Raw genomic sequence first — 16,778 nt, forward strand, 5'->3', positions numbered from 1 at the left:
TTATGTTTTAGCGGCCCCACATTCAGCATATACTAAAACTAACATTTGACACAAGTCTGCAACCCTACTTTAATAAAAAAATAAAAAAAAGAAGTTGGGTGGTGGTGTGTGAAAAGCGTGGGTGTCGAAAAAGTAAGGGTGCAAAGCCCCTGACAACTACTATACTATTAATACTAAACTGGGGCCTTGAGACACTTAGTTTAGTTCATTCAAGGGCGGACCGGCCATCAGGAATTTCGGCAGTTTCCCTGAGTGACGGCCGGTCCATTTTGGGTCGGTCACCCCGAATTTTATTCCCAGTTCCTGGACTACACTCATAGCTCAAAACACATTGATGCCGTTATATGAGTTGTTATTAACAGAGGATAGACAAGATATGCCCGTGAGACTAGCTAGATTTAACCTATTTACAATGTAGACACTAGACAGGCAAAATAACCATTTCACATGAAGGATAACACCGCATGTGTGTGTAAGGAAACGGTAAGCAACATTATGTGGTTGTATTATAAATAAATAATCTAACTATTTGTCTCCTTATCAGCTTTAAGACAGATGTGATGCAGCAGTTTACACAACAACAGTTATTATAATATCTATTTAAAAAAAAGCAATAGATAATTGTTTGATTGAATAAAAATTGCAATTAGCCAAAGCGGCCCTTGCATCCTTCCATTTCTCCGTATGGGGCCTTCAGAAGAAAAAGTTTAGACACCCCTCCTGCTGTACACTGTCTTTAATGCTTGTGGTTGGCAGAGTGAAAGGCCAAGATGTAGGTTAGCAGACTAATCCTTTCTTTAGGCCCTAGTAAAGATGTCAGTAGGCTAAAGATCGCTGCGTGTTAGTCAATATTGATGCTGACGTTTTGACAATGATAAGCCTATTTGGATGATTTGACTAATAGATCAACAATGGAAAGCAAATCACCAAACTCTCCTACTATCTTTTTGAGGACAAAGTTGTGAGAAAAGGATGCAAAATGTTGAAAGCACTCAACAGCTACCATTAAGCACACTCGCTGACTGTACAGGACAGCGAAATAAGATCTGCTGGTCTGGTCCTCCCTGAGCTCTGCGGATTCGTTTCATGACCAGACTTGATGCAAATTGTACTCGAAAATGCTGGGTCATCAAAAATCTCACAAGGTCTCATTCGTTTAGCCACAAGTCGTCTAAACGCGTGCAGCATGAGTCGCAGCCGAAAGCCTACGTGTAACCTGGCTTCATAATCCGGATAGAATGATTTCCTCACCTCACCCCCGCTCCTCTCTCTTTGGTGCTCCGTCGGGTTTGTCGGTATATCCCTACCGAGCGGCAGCTGGCCGGTCGGTCGGTAGCGTTCCCCGCAGTGAAGCTTTCTACTCTCAGGTGAGACGCTGGCTCTGCGTGGCAGCCATTTGGACAAATGCTGGAAAACGTGTGAAGCTATCCGAGCTTTCTTCGGGAACAATAAGTAGCAGCGCACCGCCTCCCGAAGCCGCCGGGTGGGACCCCGGCCACACCAGTGCAGCAGCAGTAGCTCCTTTACGCCATCTTCTGGAGAAAATTAATCTATGGCATCTATTGGAGTGAAAACACGTTCCAGCCAAGGATTTAGTAATTTGGCAATAGCCAGATTGATAATTGTGATTAACTCAAGGGAGTACTTCAAATTATTTGTGAACAAATACCGCGAGAATTCAGCTTGTTGGCAAGGTTACGGATTTATGATTTATTTAAAAGAAGGCTGTCTTCTGATTAATTTGCCCATTCCCTGCTCCATAATTGTTACTATATTAAGATTATAATTTTTAGGATTGGGTTTTTGTTTGTTTCTTTTGGGTTTTTTTGTATCCAACGGGAGCGATTTATGTCATTCCTGTAGTAAATTGCGAAGGCCTAAATCAACAGCTGATGATCTCCCTTGATAAATATTGAACACATTTTGCACTTTACAAAATGAATACAAAGAAGTAATGTGATGCGATCTGATGATCTTCGCGCCGCTACTCATGAAATGGCGCAATGCATCATGGGATATATTGCATTTCTTCTGCTCATGGTCAAGGTCCGTTGCCATAGTTACCACGACAGCGGGCGAGGGCGAGACTGCTCACGTGACCCAGTAAGATGGCGACCACATTGTGGAATTGATGCTAGTGTGTGAGTACTGTACTTCGTTTAATTAGCTAGCCGCTACATTGAGACACCCGGTCTATTGTTCCACAATTACCAGTCGCATTCTCCCTTAACGCAGCAACAATATCCAAGTAATTCGTTTTTGTAAATTGCAGCGAGTTGCTATTTAGCATGTCAACAGTGAAGTAATAAACCTGCTAAAGTTAGCTTACCGCTCAATCTGAGTTGCTGCTGGCTCGTATGTTGTTTAGCCGGCTGGGTGTATTGCAATTTATTCTGGTTTTTACCTGTGCTTATATTATTATTTTTGTCTTGCAGGGTTTTGAGGGCCGGAATTTGGATGTGTTTTCGCACCACTGTGCACCATAATCGTCATCTAATTACAGAATCACGATGGCCCTAAATGTGTTTGGTAAGGAGAATCAGGTTTACCATTGTAGATTCCGAGTGCTTTAATTTGTCTTGTCGTTTGTGTGCATCGCACGCCTAAACAATGCGTACATTAATTGCACCTTGAACTCGGAGGAAACCAGTAGCTTCGATTTAGAGATTTGAACATGCATGTGAAGTCACAACGTAGTACTGTATAATATAATGTAGTCAAATCGATCTGATATGGTACAGTTTCTAAAACAGACTGTTAATTAACTAATTGTAATTGATGTAGAATTGTAGCTGGTATTGCAATTTGATTGTCTGCAGAGTTTGAATCAAAAAGTGGCAATAAATGGCAACAGTTTTTGATGCTATTCTTTGTTTTAGGTTTTGAGGTATATAACAAAATGAATAACCAGGTTATTTGTATACGACAGCAAAGAACTAACTAACCCATACAGATGTTACTAGTACTGCGTCTGAGAAAAAGACGGTATAAGCCTTGTTACATGTATAGTACGATGTTTTAAAAGGAAAGTTGCAGTTTAATAATAACAAATATATGTTAAAACTGTCTCTATCACCTGACAGTGGAATATTCTTAAAATTATCTTTTGAAAAAACATCCCTCTCTGAATCAATATTTGCATATGAGGCATAGGTTGGCAGAGCGCAAAAATAGCGACAAGATGTGTTTGTCACTTAAGAGGCAGATTGTAAATGCTGAAACATTAATATGCAGGCATTTTTTTGTATTTTGATTATGTCAAGCCATAGATGGCTTGTGCGTTTATGCTGCACTCACATTTATCTGCTATATAACAGATTTTTATCCATTCAGAAGATAACTGAAAAAATTCTCTTTACATTGTTGTTATACGTATTCCAATTATGACACTTAGAATTAAATTAAATTAAATTATAATTATATCAAATGAGCCTTGCCCTATAAATTCAGTCAAAGTAAACATAAAATAATGATAGTACATTAATTTTTTTGTAAGGATTTTATTTGTTGTGTATTTGTACATACTGCGCTCTTCTCAAATGTTCTTAAAGCAAAATGCATTCATGTATTTATTACTGTCAATTTTAAGTAAAAGAGACAAAACATATTCTTTTTGTGTCCTCAGATCATGATGAATACAGGCCACCGGTCTGGAAATCCTACTGTAAGTACTAAGTCCGATTTTATTTTAGCATTAATGTTTGTGTGATGATGGCCTTTCCTGTTTTAACTCTCTAAAAAATTATATCTATCTTGTGTTTTCCGCCACAGTGTATCAGCTCCAGCAGGAGGCGCCACACCCACGGCGATTGACTTGCACTTGTGAGGTGACGTTCTGATTATGAACACCTCTTCTTTTTTCTTTTTTTCTTTCTTCTGTCTGCATTGAGATGCTTGAATGCTGGTCCTTATTCGACTTTGCCCAACTTTCAAATGTTCTTTAAAATCAACACTAATGTGATAAAAGTCAAGTTGATGTTGACTACTTGCTGATGTCGTCATTGTTATTTTTCCAGTACAGTATTATGCTTTGCATTTATCTTTAGTCACTGACACTGGACAGCTCATACAGATTTTACACAGCTGATGTACAGTATTGGTTTGACATCATATTTGTTAAGGACAACAGAACACTGTTTTTTTGCTTTTCGTTTGACTCATACGCTCTTCTCTGCTCCCACACGTACGCCAACTCACATGCTGGTCCAGAATAAAATCAGCTCACGAATAATATTAGTTTGCATCTGGGTGGAATTCTTCTGCTTAACTTTTTATGGTTGTTGAAAAATGTGTATTTCTCCTGCAGGTGGACAATCGACCCAAATACTATGGAAGAGAGTAAGTGGCTAATTTTGTAGGCGTGTCTTGTGAGAATTGTTTCATATGAACAGAAGACTTGTGTTGTGTTCAGGTACCATGGGATGATTTCCAGAGAGGAAGCCGACCAGCTCCTGAGTCAGGCCGAAGGCAGCTACCTCATTCGAGAGAGTCAGAGGCAACCAGGGACATATACATTGGCGCTGAGGTAGGCGCACTAATGTAAAAAGTAATTGTTGGCATCAGTTGTGCCATAGCAGAATGTGAATCGTCATGACAGATCTGAATGAGCTTGAGCCAAAGTGGAGCACCACTTGGTTTTGTGTTGTAATGATCTATTCATAGCCGTGTTCCACCTGCACACACCCGCTTCCATGTTTCCCCTGTGGTGATAATTACCTTCCATAAATACTACTCTGTGAATGGAAGGTTTGATTTTGGGTTAATGGTCTTAAAGTGTCGATCCACTAAGGCCTAGAAAAAATGTCCCAGTTTTGCATTTATGTGTCACACTTTTTCCCAAGCCTTATTAAAAGTTATTCAGGAGAGGGCAGATTTTGCCTAAGGGTGTCCACGCACTGCATGATGCTTGAAAATCCGACGTTTTGATTGGCTAAAGTTTTCAATTTTTGAATTGCCGCAAAACCAGCGGTGTGAAATCGTGTCGACTGTTGAATAGGTGGGGGTCCTAAGATAACTTTCCTGTCACCCCATTCAGGTTCGGAAGCCAAACGAGAAACTTCCGTCTTTACCATGATGGGAAGCACTTTGTTGGAGACAAGAGGTTCGAGTCCATCCATGACCTGGTCACAGATGGCCTCATCACACTTTACATTGAGACGAAGGTGAACACTAAGTGGGCACTAGGGATGTAACGATAACAGCAATAACGTGATATCGCGATATTAAAACTGACACAATATCGTCGTGGTCATGATATTAAAAGCAGCATATCTGTCATAAAAAGTCAGGTTGGTTTCCATTTGTGCAGTTCTAGCACCCTCTGGTGGCTAGTTTTTTAGTGCAGTTTAATTTTCACAAGGCATGTTTTGGCCCTTCTATGTTTAAAATCTACGCTAATGGTCAGATGAAGGGGAACAAAATATGCTTCAGTCAATATGTGGAACTCAATGTGTGCGTGCATTAGCTCATTCCCTGCCAATGACGGCCATAGACGTCAAAGATCAATTTTAACTGGGCTGGCAGTAAATGAGTTAGCAAGTAAGTGTTATGTACAAAAGCACAATAGTATTTTTTTTTTTAGTATGAGCTCTCCCTTTTTTCTTTTTTTTTCAATATTGTGACCCTTTTTTATATCACCAACCTCCCCACAGTATCGTGATAATTATCGTATCGTGAGCTACATACCGTGATATCGCTACATCCATAGTGGGCACCATTTTTTAACCCGTCCTTCTAACAGCCCAAAGCATTTCAAGTGTTTTCAAATTGTGACTTTCGTTTAGGCAGCGGAGTACATCGCCAAGATGACCATCAACCCTATCTATGAGCATGTGGGCTACACTACACTGAACCAGGAACCCACACTGAAGAAACACTTGCCACACAGCATGGAGGCTCCTGATGGCCCGGCTCCCATCAAAGATGACCACAACACTGAGGAGAGGGTGAGGACAATCAACATGAATTGATCCCAGCTACAGTATATACTTATCAGTTTCCCACTGCACTTAGTATATCTGCACTTTTGTATTTGTGAAGTGTCACAGACGATGCGGAATAGTGATGTAACATGCAACAAGACGGAACATTTAGTGACTGTAAGAATCACTGCGCTCTTATTGGTTCATTCTCCTCTGAATGTGACCTGTCCAATCCATCTCACGTTCGTTCCCTCTCTCACTTGTTCAGCGTAGCAGCGTATCAGCACACGCTCAGTCATGTGGATTGGAGCGTGCAGAGCGAGAGATGGTAACACCGGTCTAGTTTAGAGGCTGTGGAAGATGTTTCGGATTTATTTGCAGATCCTCAAGCAGATTTTGTGATTCTTTGGCTGACTTTTGTTGAACAGCGCCATCAGGATGCAGAAAATTTGGGCTCGCTGACCTTTAGAGGCTTGTCATTTTCACATCCAGCTTTTCTTTGGACTCTTCAACTTATTTCTGTTTGTGGTATGATTTATTGAAAGTGGGCTTTTGTCTTTAACTGTTTAGGGGCAGATATCACAAGTTTTTTCTTGTTTCTGTCCCCTTTCATTTCTTTTCTTTCAAAGAATGAAATACCTTTTTTGATTTGAATTGAATTAAACTACAGATCCCATAATGCCAAACAGTGAGGCTCATGTTGTTAGGAGAGGTAAGAAGCATTCGGACAGACGAGGGCAGAAACGCGCACGCCAAAAGAGTTCTTTGTTTGCTGCTGCTCTTGGTTTGGATGGCGGCGGCAGCGGCGGCGGCTCAGTTCTTCATCTGCCAGTTGCCGGCAGCGCCTTGGACCCCATTGTAAAGACAGAGACCCGGCTCAACCAAGGCCCGCTTGCGTCTAAACCAACTTCTCCTGTCTCCGCCTTTTGGCAGCCAATAAAATCGTTTGCCCTTTCACAGCTCACATCGCTGGTGCGGCGAGCCACGCTGCGCGAGAGTGACATGGTGCCCAAATATGAGAAGGTTCACAACTTTAAGGTGAGACTCGCGTGTGAGCGTGCGTGAATGTGTTGATTGCTTATTTATTTTTTGCCTTTGTCATCAGATTCATACATTTCGTGGCCCTCACTGGTGTGAGTACTGTGCCAACTTCATGTGGGGGCTCATTGCTCAAGGAGTCAAATGCGCAGGTAACACACGAGTGCACACACCAGAGGTGGGAGTCAGTCTTGAATATATGCAAGTCATAAATAAGTCTCAAGTGTTAGCCTTCAGGTTTCAAGCAAGGCCCAAGCTACTGTAGCAAAATCAAACAAGTCAAGTTGATTCCCTGCTAAATGTATGAGAAGTCGAATTATGTCATTACTTGGATGTGTAAGCAAGTTACAAAGGATGTCTTATTCAAATCATGTGACTCGGGTCTCCCCACCTCTGGTGCGCCCACACAAGCATGCATGCACACACACAAACATACATACATACTTGGGGTGTCAAAATGAGTGCATTAATTTAAAGTCCCTTTAACGGCACAATTTTTTTTTTTCCGTGCGATTAATGACCGCCCCTTACTTGGAAACCCTGGACTGGGGGAATTTCAGTCACAACACGACAAGACACGTCCATGTCAAAATTGAGCAGTAATAATAACCTTTTTTTTTTTTTTACTCAATTTTATGAATTATTACTGTATCAATGACTAAAAGATGCAGCCATAGTTCTATTAGGTTAACATTTTTTTTCCACTTTTATGTTAACAAGAGTATGAAAACTTTACTGTATTTTACTGCACATTCAGTACAGATATAAAATTTGTGATTAATCGTGAGTTAACTATTGAAGTCCTGCGATTAATTACGATTAAAAAAAATTAGCGCCTGACCCAAAAATCAATATATATTAGTGCTGTCAAAGTTAAAGCGTTAACTCATTGATTAATCACAAAAAAATATCGCATTAATCATTTAACGCAAATTAATCACACTATTAATTTTGACCGCAGATGATTCTTTATCTTGACAGCGGATGGTTACGTTAAACGTAGCACAGGTTGTGTTTGAGCAATAAACATAATTACATGGATTGAAGGATGGAAGGTAAAGCATTTAATACATGTTTGCGTATGACATTCAGAATATTTGTTCATGTCAAACTGTTGAGGTCATTTTATTTTTTATTTTAAACCATGCAAGTAATTAACTGATTAGAAAAAGAGGAGGATGAGTGTGTGTGCAGTGGATCAAATCATGTTGAAGACGCCCTCATAACATTAAATGTGGAAACGTTTAGCTTTTAAACACATAACAGGTGCTCTTCAAATTTGGCGGGCAAAAAATGTCGATTAAAATGCCTTTTTAATCAAGCGATGTGATTAATCTGATGTAATTTGAAAAATGATCATTTGACAGCTCTAATACATCCATACATATATGAATAAACCCCTGATATGTATCAGACTGCGGGTTGAACGTCCACAAGCAGTGCTCAAAGGTCGTGCCCAATGACTGCCAGCCAGACCTGCGTCACGTCAAGAAGGTGTACAGCTGCGACCTGACCACGTTGGTCAAAGCGCACAACACCAAAAGGCCCATGGTGGTGGACATGTGCATCCAGGAAATTGAAGCCAGAGGTGAGTGACGCCGAGAGCCGACTAACTCACCCACCGATCACTGTTTTTTTTTTAACCGTGGCCTCCCACTGCTCTCCAGGTCTCCAGTCAGAGGGTTTGTATAGAATATCTGGTTTCAGCGAGCTGGTTGAAGATGTCAAGCTGGCATTTGATAGAGGTAAGAATCACAATTCTAAAGTCAACTCTGCGACGGGCTCCTTCCCTGACACCGCACTGCATCCACAGATGGCGAGAAGGCGGACATCTCGTCAAGCGTGTATGAGGACATCAACATCATCACCGGCGCGCTCAAGCTCTACTTCCGAGAGCTGCCCATTCCCCTCATCACATACGATGCCTACCCGCGCTTCATCGAGACAGCAAGTAAGCCCCCCCCCCCCACTGACATTATATACAGGGATGTGATTTTTCCGCTAATTCGCGGAATTCCGCTTTTTTTTTTATCCCCCCCCAAAAAAAAATTTTTTTTCAGATTTTTTATTTTTATTTTATTTTATTTATTTATTTATTTTTTATAGTAGTTCATTGTGTATGCACATGACTCCGACAGATAACATCTGCTATAACAAAGACATTTGTGGTATGCTCTAATATGAGTTATTTTTCATTTGGTCATGATACAATTATTTGTTCATGAAATTTGAACTCTTCAACATTATTTATGTGTTAACTTAGTAATCACATTAGTTAGATATGATGATATTCTCAGTGATAGTTTTTAAAAGCAAAGGCAGTCCAATATTTTTGAATGTGACTGATTTTGAGTTGACTAAAACTGCCATTTCATATGGGATAGTTCAATATACATTGGAAATTTATGCTGTTGTTTTGTCTATTTCTTTGTCATGTGAGTGCATTGAAAGTACTTAAAAACACGGAAAACCCATGAGCTCTAACCCTAACCCTAACCCTAACCCTGGACCTAGCTGGGTGCCAGCGGCCCCCAGACCCCCGGCTAAATTTTCAGATAATTTCACTTTGGTCAAATCACATCCCTGTATATATGACAACATGGTTCATGTCTTGATTGGTGTTCTTCCATTTGCTCATTGTAGAGATCGCTGACCCAGAAAAACGCCTGGAATCCCTCCACGAAGCCCTGAAGCTACTTCCGCCGGCACACTGCGAGTCGTTGCGCCACCTCATGGCGCACCTCAAGAGGTACCGCCTGCCACATTTATTTTTTTTATGTAGCGCTATGAATGACTAACATTACACTAAAAATGTTACATGAAATAAATTGCTTCCAAGGGAGACTCAACACTGGCTGTAATTTAAATTTCTACAAGTATGTTGATTTAAAAATTAACAACTCAGCCATAGTTAACATGATCATTGAGGGTCTGGCTAATTGATTGACTTTTCTATTGAGCGGGCTAATGGTACACTTAAAACTTCTTGCATTATCCACTAGTTTAGATTTTTTTTCTTCTTTAATTTGGGACACTTTGTAATGGAAACAGAAAAAAAGCATCTGTACTAAACTGAACTGAACCAGACCATGGTGCTCGAGGGGAAACGGGACTAATTGAGCACTTTTCCAAAACCTAAGCTGTTTCCTCTCTTCCCTCAGGGTGACCCAGTACGAGAAGGAAAACCTCATGTCCAGCGAGAACCTTGGAATCGTCTTCGGACCCACGTTGATGAGATCGCCTGACTTGGATGCCATGACGGCACTCAATGACATCCGCTACCAAAGGCTGGTGGTCGAAATGCTCATCACCAATGAGGATGTGCTGTTCTGAGAGGCAGCAAAACAAGGACGGGAGGGCCAAAGATGTGTAACCAGTGCAAGGCAACTTGTTTCAAATGACTGCCTGTTTTTGTCAGTGCACTTGCCAGAAGCAGAAGGAAGTCATCGAGAAAAAAAAAAAAATGCTAACCCTGAGCCACATAGTGTCAGAGCAGTCAAATGAATGCTGTATTTCTGTTCTTTTTCGTGTTTGAGCTTTGTTGCAATGAACTGTGAGCTTGCCATCATGAGCCAAAATTCAAAATGTTGCAGCAGGCCTTCCATGGAAACCACAAGAACAACCATGTACTTCCTCAGTTTCCAAAAAAGAAAACATGATTGTATCTCGCTAAAACTGAACGAAGCTAATGTCATGAAGCGGTAGTGCTTGTATTATGAAGGATTTTATTTTGCAATGTTCATTTTTTTTTTAAACTGCGATAATGCCATTTGAAAAGGGCCAAGTGAAGTTGAGATGCATTTTGTTTGTGCTGCCTTATCGCACATACAGTATAAGCGAGTTCCACCCCATTTCTGTCGGGGAAAGGGGGCGATGTTCAACTCTTACTTGAACTTTTTCATGCAATAAAAGCAAAATTTAAGGTTGTAAAAAACATCAAACACTCCCATCGCTGCTGGACTGACTGATAATGTAGAGATGTAACATAATGTATCAACGTTTTCTAACAAATCAAGGTTGTTGTTTTTTGTTGTTGTGTGATTTAAAAATATATCGTGTATATTTTGTGTATTTTTAATTTTATTTCATCATGTACTAACACTACCACGATCTGCTGAACCTTGAACCACTTATGAGCCTTCCGTGATCTGTGACACGTATTCAGTATGTTCATTTCTTTTCTTATGCTGTCATGATGTTGATGTAAACTATTTTCTGTATAGTATGCATGGGGAAATTAAATTATTACACATGCCCATTAATTATGAAGTTTGATTATTTGACATCACTTTTATCTTTATTTTCTTCACAGGACTAAAAAAGTCTGTATTGTCTGCCCTTCTAGCTCCTCTATTTGTAAATTAGTGCACACGGTGACAAAGATGACGCAAGACGAGTATATTTGTCATGCATTCATCACTTTTAGGAAAACAGGTGCACATGCAAGTATTTGCCTTACAGGTTGCTGTGTATTTGCCGAGACAGATCATAAGAGGTGCTGTGATAAACGATCCGATTTTACTTAATCTGTCAAAATTAAATACAAATGCGTCTTTACTCACCTATCTATGCCAATGATTTATAGGAACAGACAGAATTATATTATCTTCCATTAGATGGCATAATAAGGTATAATAAATAATCCTGTGTGCTCTACCCACGTTTCCATTCATACGCCTGAAAAATAAGTCATGGCTTCCTGCAAATACGGTATCGTAGATTTTTTTTCAATTTACAGGCCCAGATTTCCCCACTGATTATTTTTGTCACGTGCTATAGCCTATGGCAATCATGTGGTCAGACTCAGTGGAGAGTTTACCTAAATAGAACACAGAGCAATCCGTCCGGTAACGCCTGAGTATGTATATAAAAAAAATACTTTCCTATTACATACAAGGCCTCGTTGGCGCAGTAGGCAGCGCGTCAGTCTCATAATCTGAAGGTCGTGAGTTCGAGCCTCACACGGGGCAGTATTTTTTCCCCATGAAGCTTCACGTAACTGAACAATGAACTAGTATTCGTTTTCTCGTGATAATATGCCCAAATTTGATTAGCTATACTTATGAACGTTTACTCACTATTTGATACTAAGCACCAATTCATAACGTTTCACGAGTATTTACAGCTATTAATGTTGTTACTGTGATGATAACTATCTAAATAAAATAGCGAGTAAACATATTTCTGACACATTCAATGTGGCGGAGTCGGACGCGTTGACGTATCGCATGATTCGCATGATCGCATCAACGCAAGTACCAATCGGCTCAAGGCGGCCCCTAGTGGCCATAATTATTCATTGAGACCTTCAGGTTTGAGAAGCTGTCAGGCCGCCATCAAATGAGCACAGCACATTTCTAGAAACTCACAGATCTGATTTGTGACCGCCAAATGTGACTTAACAGTTCTCCTGACCGCCTCCATAAGGTTTGCTAGAAGGACAAGGCAAGGATTGCTTCATTGCATTAGTTTGCCTCATTCTGAAAAAATCAGAATCAAAAACCTTTAAATTTTCCATCTTGCTAGTTTTTTTCCACCTATGCTTAGTTGATTTATTACTGACGTATTTCAGTATAAGAAATACATACAGTATTACTTTGCTTTATAGAACGAACTTTCAAAGGTCATAACGTTTACACGGTTCAGAAAGGATTGAATAATTCCAGGTCTTGTAGCTTTTCATGTTTCCACTTAAATGGGAGAAAAGAGAAAGAACTGCTTGACATTCCCTGTGAGAAACTGGTCATGCAGTCTCAGCGTGCTTTTTTTCCCCCTTTCAAACTGGTTGTCCAATTATTGTTCTCTCCTAAACAAACACACACCTTAAGCAGTCACTGCTGCAATCTTGTGGCATATGTGCGCTATATTTGAGGCACACGTCTAAACTTTACTACCGGTAAGAACTGCTTGGAGTATTACATTTGAGCAGGATTTTGAACCTTTTTATCTTCTTTTGTTAGACATGAAGATTGCTGCGTTCAATGTCCAGAGATTTGGACTAACAAAAGTCTCAAATCCAGATGTACTCTCAGCTCTGGTTAAGGTAGGACACACATGAATTGTTATGACAAGACAAATTAAAACACTAGGTTTCTCATTCCAGAAGCATTTATCATGCTTCTACGTTTGTCATAACTTAAAATCTTTAGATTGTGTCTCGATATGACATCATCCTGATTTTAGAGGTTGTGGATGTCAGTGGCGCGGCGGTTGAACTGTTTGTAAAGGAACTTAATAGGTGAGCTTGTTTATTTCTAAATGAAGCTAAGCCTTGTGCTAATGCTAATATCTTACGTGCCATGTGCCTCACAGAGTCAACGCACGCCATCATTATGCTCAGCAGCTTAGTAGCCGATTGGGAAGGAACAGATACAAGGAACAGTTCCTCTTCCTTTACAGGTAAAAAAACAATGCAGTATTGAAATACATAGCAAAGATTTCTAAGTTTCTTATTTGTCCATGTTAAAGGGATGACGTTGTCGACCTAATTGACCGCTATCAATATGAAGACAATCAAGACAGTGACGTGGATGCCTTTTGCAGGGAACCTTATATTCTGCATTTCAAACCATGCAACACTGGCAAGCCTTTTTGATTTTTCACATTCGCATCCAATCCTTAAAAACATTGCTATAGTGTCCGCAGTATGTCTGAGTCCATTATGGACACGTTAAGTTGTTTACAGGTAGTGAGCCACAATGAAAGGACTAGCAGGTTTGTCAAGTTCTGTCAATCATTGTCTCCAGTGTGTAACAGGTTATGTCTCCCACATACATAGTTAAATCCGTCTGTGTTCATGTTGCAGTGCTGAAGGATATAGTGATGATTCCAGTTCGGACCACATCGTGGGATACAGAGAAAGAGCTAGATGAACTCTATGATGTCTTCCTGGCGGTCAAGGAGAAATGGAAAACGGATGTGAGTTGCACCGACCTGCTGCAGTTCGGCCTCCACTGGAATGAGCATGGCACTAAAAAAAATGCTGGGTATCAGATTGGGTTACTTTTACCAAATATTAGGTTGAAGTTTGGATTAAGGAGGGCTGAGGAACTGATGCTGATCACCATTTTGGACCGGTAAACCGAAGCAGAAGTAAATTTAACTCATTCACTGCCATTGATGCCTATAGACGTCAAAAATTAATTTGAACTATTTCTATTAGTTAATTTTTTTTCCCACTTTTGTTAACAAGAGTATGAAAACCTAGATTTTTTTTATTGCACATTAAGAACAAATATAAAATTAGTTATTAATCGTGAGTTAACTAGTGAAGTCATGCGATTAATTACAATTAAAAAAAATTATCACCTGACGCCCCTAATTTTTAATCATCTTTTTTTTAATCGTGAGTTAAATAGTGAAGTCATGCGATTCATTACAATTAAAAAATTTAATCACGTGACACCCTTCATTTTTAAATAATATTTTCTTTCTTTTTTTAATCGTGAGTTAACTAGTAAAGTCATGCGATTAATTACAATAAAAAAATTAAGCATCTCTCACCCCTAATTTTTAATCATCTTTTTTTATCATGAGTTAAATAGTGATGTCATGCGATTAATTACAATTTAAAATTTTAATCACCTGACGCCCCTAATTTTTAATAATCTTTTCTTTTTTTTAATCGTGAGTTAACTAGCAAAGTCATGCGATTAATTACAATCAAAAAAATTAATCACCTGACGCCCTTAATTTTTAATAATCTTTTTTTTGTAAAAACTAAAACATTATTCAAAATTAGGGGCGCCAGGTGATTCAAATTTGTCATTGTAATTAATCACATGACTTAGTTAACTCACGATTTTATATCTGTTCTAAATGTATAATACATATTTTTTTCTAGGTTTTCATACTCTTGTTAACAAAAGTGGATTTTTTTTAAACTAATAGAAATTGTTCAACTGAATTTTTGACGTTTATAGCCGTCAATGGCAGTGGATGAGTTAACATGAGTTATGGGGAGTGGTTAAGTAAATCGTTGGTTTGCTCCATCTATTGAATTCTTGCTTTTGCCTGTAAACAAAAGTTAGAGAACTATAAGTCAGACATCTGCCTTCTTCTCTCTCTCTTTTCCAGAACGTAATGATCCTGGGTGACTTCAATGCAGATGGAAAATATGTAACTCAAAAAGGAATGAAAGAGCTTCGCATTCGCAGTGACAAGAATTTTCACTGGCTCATTAGTGACGATATGGACACAACTGCAAATACAGAAAATGCACATACCTATGACAGGCATGCTTTCATCCAAAATATTTCTTCAATGAAATTCCTTGCTTTTTGAGAAAACAGTCAAAAGGTTGGTTTTATCTTGTTTCCATTGCTTTTAAAAAGGATTGTCGTGTATGGAGACGACATGATGGCCGCCATTGTACCACAGTCAGCCAAACCATTCAATTTTCACAGAGAGTTTTCAATGACAGAAGAATTGGTGAGTTCTATGTTATGTCACACGACTAACAATAAATCATCTCACGCTGTGTTATGCACACTTCCACAGGCACTGAAAGTGAGTGACCGCTACCCAGTTGAGGTGGAGTTGAGCAGCTCCCTTCCTTTCTGGATGACACATCACACCCAGAAAGGTGGCACTGAATACACACTGCATCCAACAGTAATGAACCCTTCCACAGGTAAAGAGTCAATTGTTAATTAAGTTGATCTCGTTGCTTGCAATAATAATACACAACATGTCACAAATAAATCTATGACACAACATCCATCTGTAAAGAAACATAATGTGTTTGTGTGTCTTTTACCTCCTAGGGTGTTTGCGCAATGATGTGTTGACACTGCAGAAGGAAAACCTCTATCTGGAACGAGAAAAACTCCAACTTGAGATTTCCTTGTTAAAACATCAGCTTGCCTCACTCAGTAGAGTATGACGAGAATCAATAAACAACATTCACATTTCCTGTCATGTAAATCTGTTCTCCCACTCACTAGCTTCATTTAACATATTGTATTGCATATCAGCATAATAAATATATATTACGTGTTTAGTATTGTATATATTTACACATTTTGTTCTGTATTTTTACTGTTGTATGATCCCAACCTTTATCGTGCCAAATAACCCACCCATTTGTTTAGAAAAATGTCATGCAAAACGCCAAGGTAAAAAAATAAAATAAAATCACGTTTTTATCTAAATTTACTTCCTCACTGTGAAAGTTGGGCCAATTGAATTGAACAAAAGGCTGAGATACTCGCAGGGAGTCAATTGTTACTATTCTGTTGTATGAATAGCAACCAGGTGGCTCCGCAGATTTGTTGTATTTCTGTCATCTAGTGGAAAAGCATTTAGTTGGTCTACCTATTATCACATATCACTGGCATGGACAGAAACAAATTAGAAGTTGAAAACTAAATTCATTTTTATGACAAATTAATTGAAATTGGATCATTTCACAAGAGATCCCCTCATAATCACTTACAAATGATCGAGCTGGGAATCACTGGTACACTCTAAGTGAGTATAAAGGCTTAAAACCAAGTACAATAGAAGCAAAATGTGGCTTTTGTGTGGACTGCAACTTCCTGGTGATATTTAGTCACCCCTTTCCTTGTTTATTAGGCCTGTGTTTCCACATTTATTTAAAATGTTTTGTTAAAAGTAATTTTAATGCCTATGAAAAAAATTATAAAAATAAAAACAACCCCCCCCCCACGAAAAAAATCACAACATAAAATAACTAAAAGTTTTTATACGTAAAGCATTTCCAAATTTTCTACAAAAATAGGCTACCGTCCAACGTACAAAAAGCTGCATTTATGAATATCACGTATTTTAAAAGACTTTTAAAAACTGTTAAAATAA

At 39.1% G+C, this 16,778-nt stretch overlaps 3 protein-coding genes and 1 non-coding gene across 10 annotated transcripts in view; 3 read left to right on the forward strand and 1 right to left on the reverse strand.

The window, feature by feature from the left end:
* LOC144056938 (FERM, ARHGEF and pleckstrin domain-containing protein 1-like) overlaps nt 1-1,498 on the reverse strand; it is a 44,697-nt gene extending 43,199 nt beyond the window's left edge. For all 3 annotated transcript variants that reach the window (XR_013295144.1, XM_077574105.1, XM_077574097.1), the window contains exon 1: nt 1,252-1,498. The gene's annotated coding sequence lies outside the window, so the exon portion shown is untranslated. The remainder of the gene's footprint in view (nt 1-1,251) is intronic.
* LOC144056955 (N-chimaerin) lies at nt 1,250-11,221 on the forward strand. Of its 3 annotated transcripts, none has more exons than XM_077574138.1 (15): nt 1,250-1,367; nt 2,436-2,529; nt 3,626-3,664; nt 3,772-3,827; nt 4,307-4,338; nt 4,412-4,525; nt 5,036-5,162; nt 5,784-5,945; nt 6,882-6,959; nt 7,027-7,111; nt 8,374-8,547; nt 8,627-8,704; nt 8,773-8,910; nt 9,603-9,708; nt 10,121-11,221. In XM_077574138.1, the coding sequence occupies exons 2-15, from the start codon at nt 2,511-2,513 to the stop codon at nt 10,290-10,292; spliced, it is 1,380 nt and encodes a 459-aa protein (XP_077430264.1). In that variant the 5' UTR covers nt 1,250-1,367; nt 2,436-2,510; the 3' UTR covers nt 10,293-11,221. The 3 variants fall into 3 exon arrangements, with proteins under 3 accessions (XP_077430264.1, XP_077430248.1, XP_077430256.1); XM_077574122.1 differs by lacking the exon at nt 1,250-1,367 and adding an exon at nt 2,047-2,141; XM_077574130.1 differs by lacking the exon at nt 1,250-1,367 and adding an exon at nt 2,140-2,248.
* Nucleotides 11,222-11,856: 635 nt separating this feature from the next.
* Nucleotides 11,857-11,929, forward strand: trnam-cau (transfer RNA methionine (anticodon CAU)). Its single transcript has one exon. It is a non-coding gene; the product is annotated as a tRNA-Met (tRNA).
* An 846-nt stretch (nt 11,930-12,775) lies between these two features.
* LOC144057012 (deoxyribonuclease-1-like) lies at nt 12,776-15,930 on the forward strand. 3 transcript variants are annotated; one of them, XM_077574219.1, is made up of 10 exons: nt 12,776-12,855; nt 12,920-13,002; nt 13,109-13,197; nt 13,272-13,358; nt 13,428-13,540; nt 13,765-13,877; nt 15,036-15,193; nt 15,293-15,389; nt 15,459-15,591; nt 15,725-15,930. In XM_077574219.1, exons 2-10 carry the CDS (start codon nt 12,922-12,924, stop codon nt 15,841-15,843), a joined length of 990 nt encoding a protein of 329 aa, XP_077430345.1. In that variant the 5' UTR covers nt 12,776-12,855; nt 12,920-12,921; the 3' UTR covers nt 15,844-15,930. The 3 variants fall into 3 exon arrangements, with proteins under 3 accessions (XP_077430345.1, XP_077430335.1, XP_077430354.1); XM_077574209.1 differs by having other exon boundaries at nt 15,293-15,591; XM_077574228.1 differs by lacking the exon at nt 13,109-13,197 and having other exon boundaries at nt 15,293-15,591.
* Nucleotides 15,931-16,778: the final 848 nt, after the last annotated feature.

Source organism: Vanacampus margaritifer, chromosome 1 (genome assembly GCF_051991255.1).
Source record: "Vanacampus margaritifer isolate UIUO_Vmar chromosome 1, RoL_Vmar_1.0, whole genome shotgun sequence".
Taxonomy (NCBI): Eukaryota; Metazoa; Chordata; class Actinopteri; order Syngnathiformes; family Syngnathidae; genus Vanacampus; species Vanacampus margaritifer.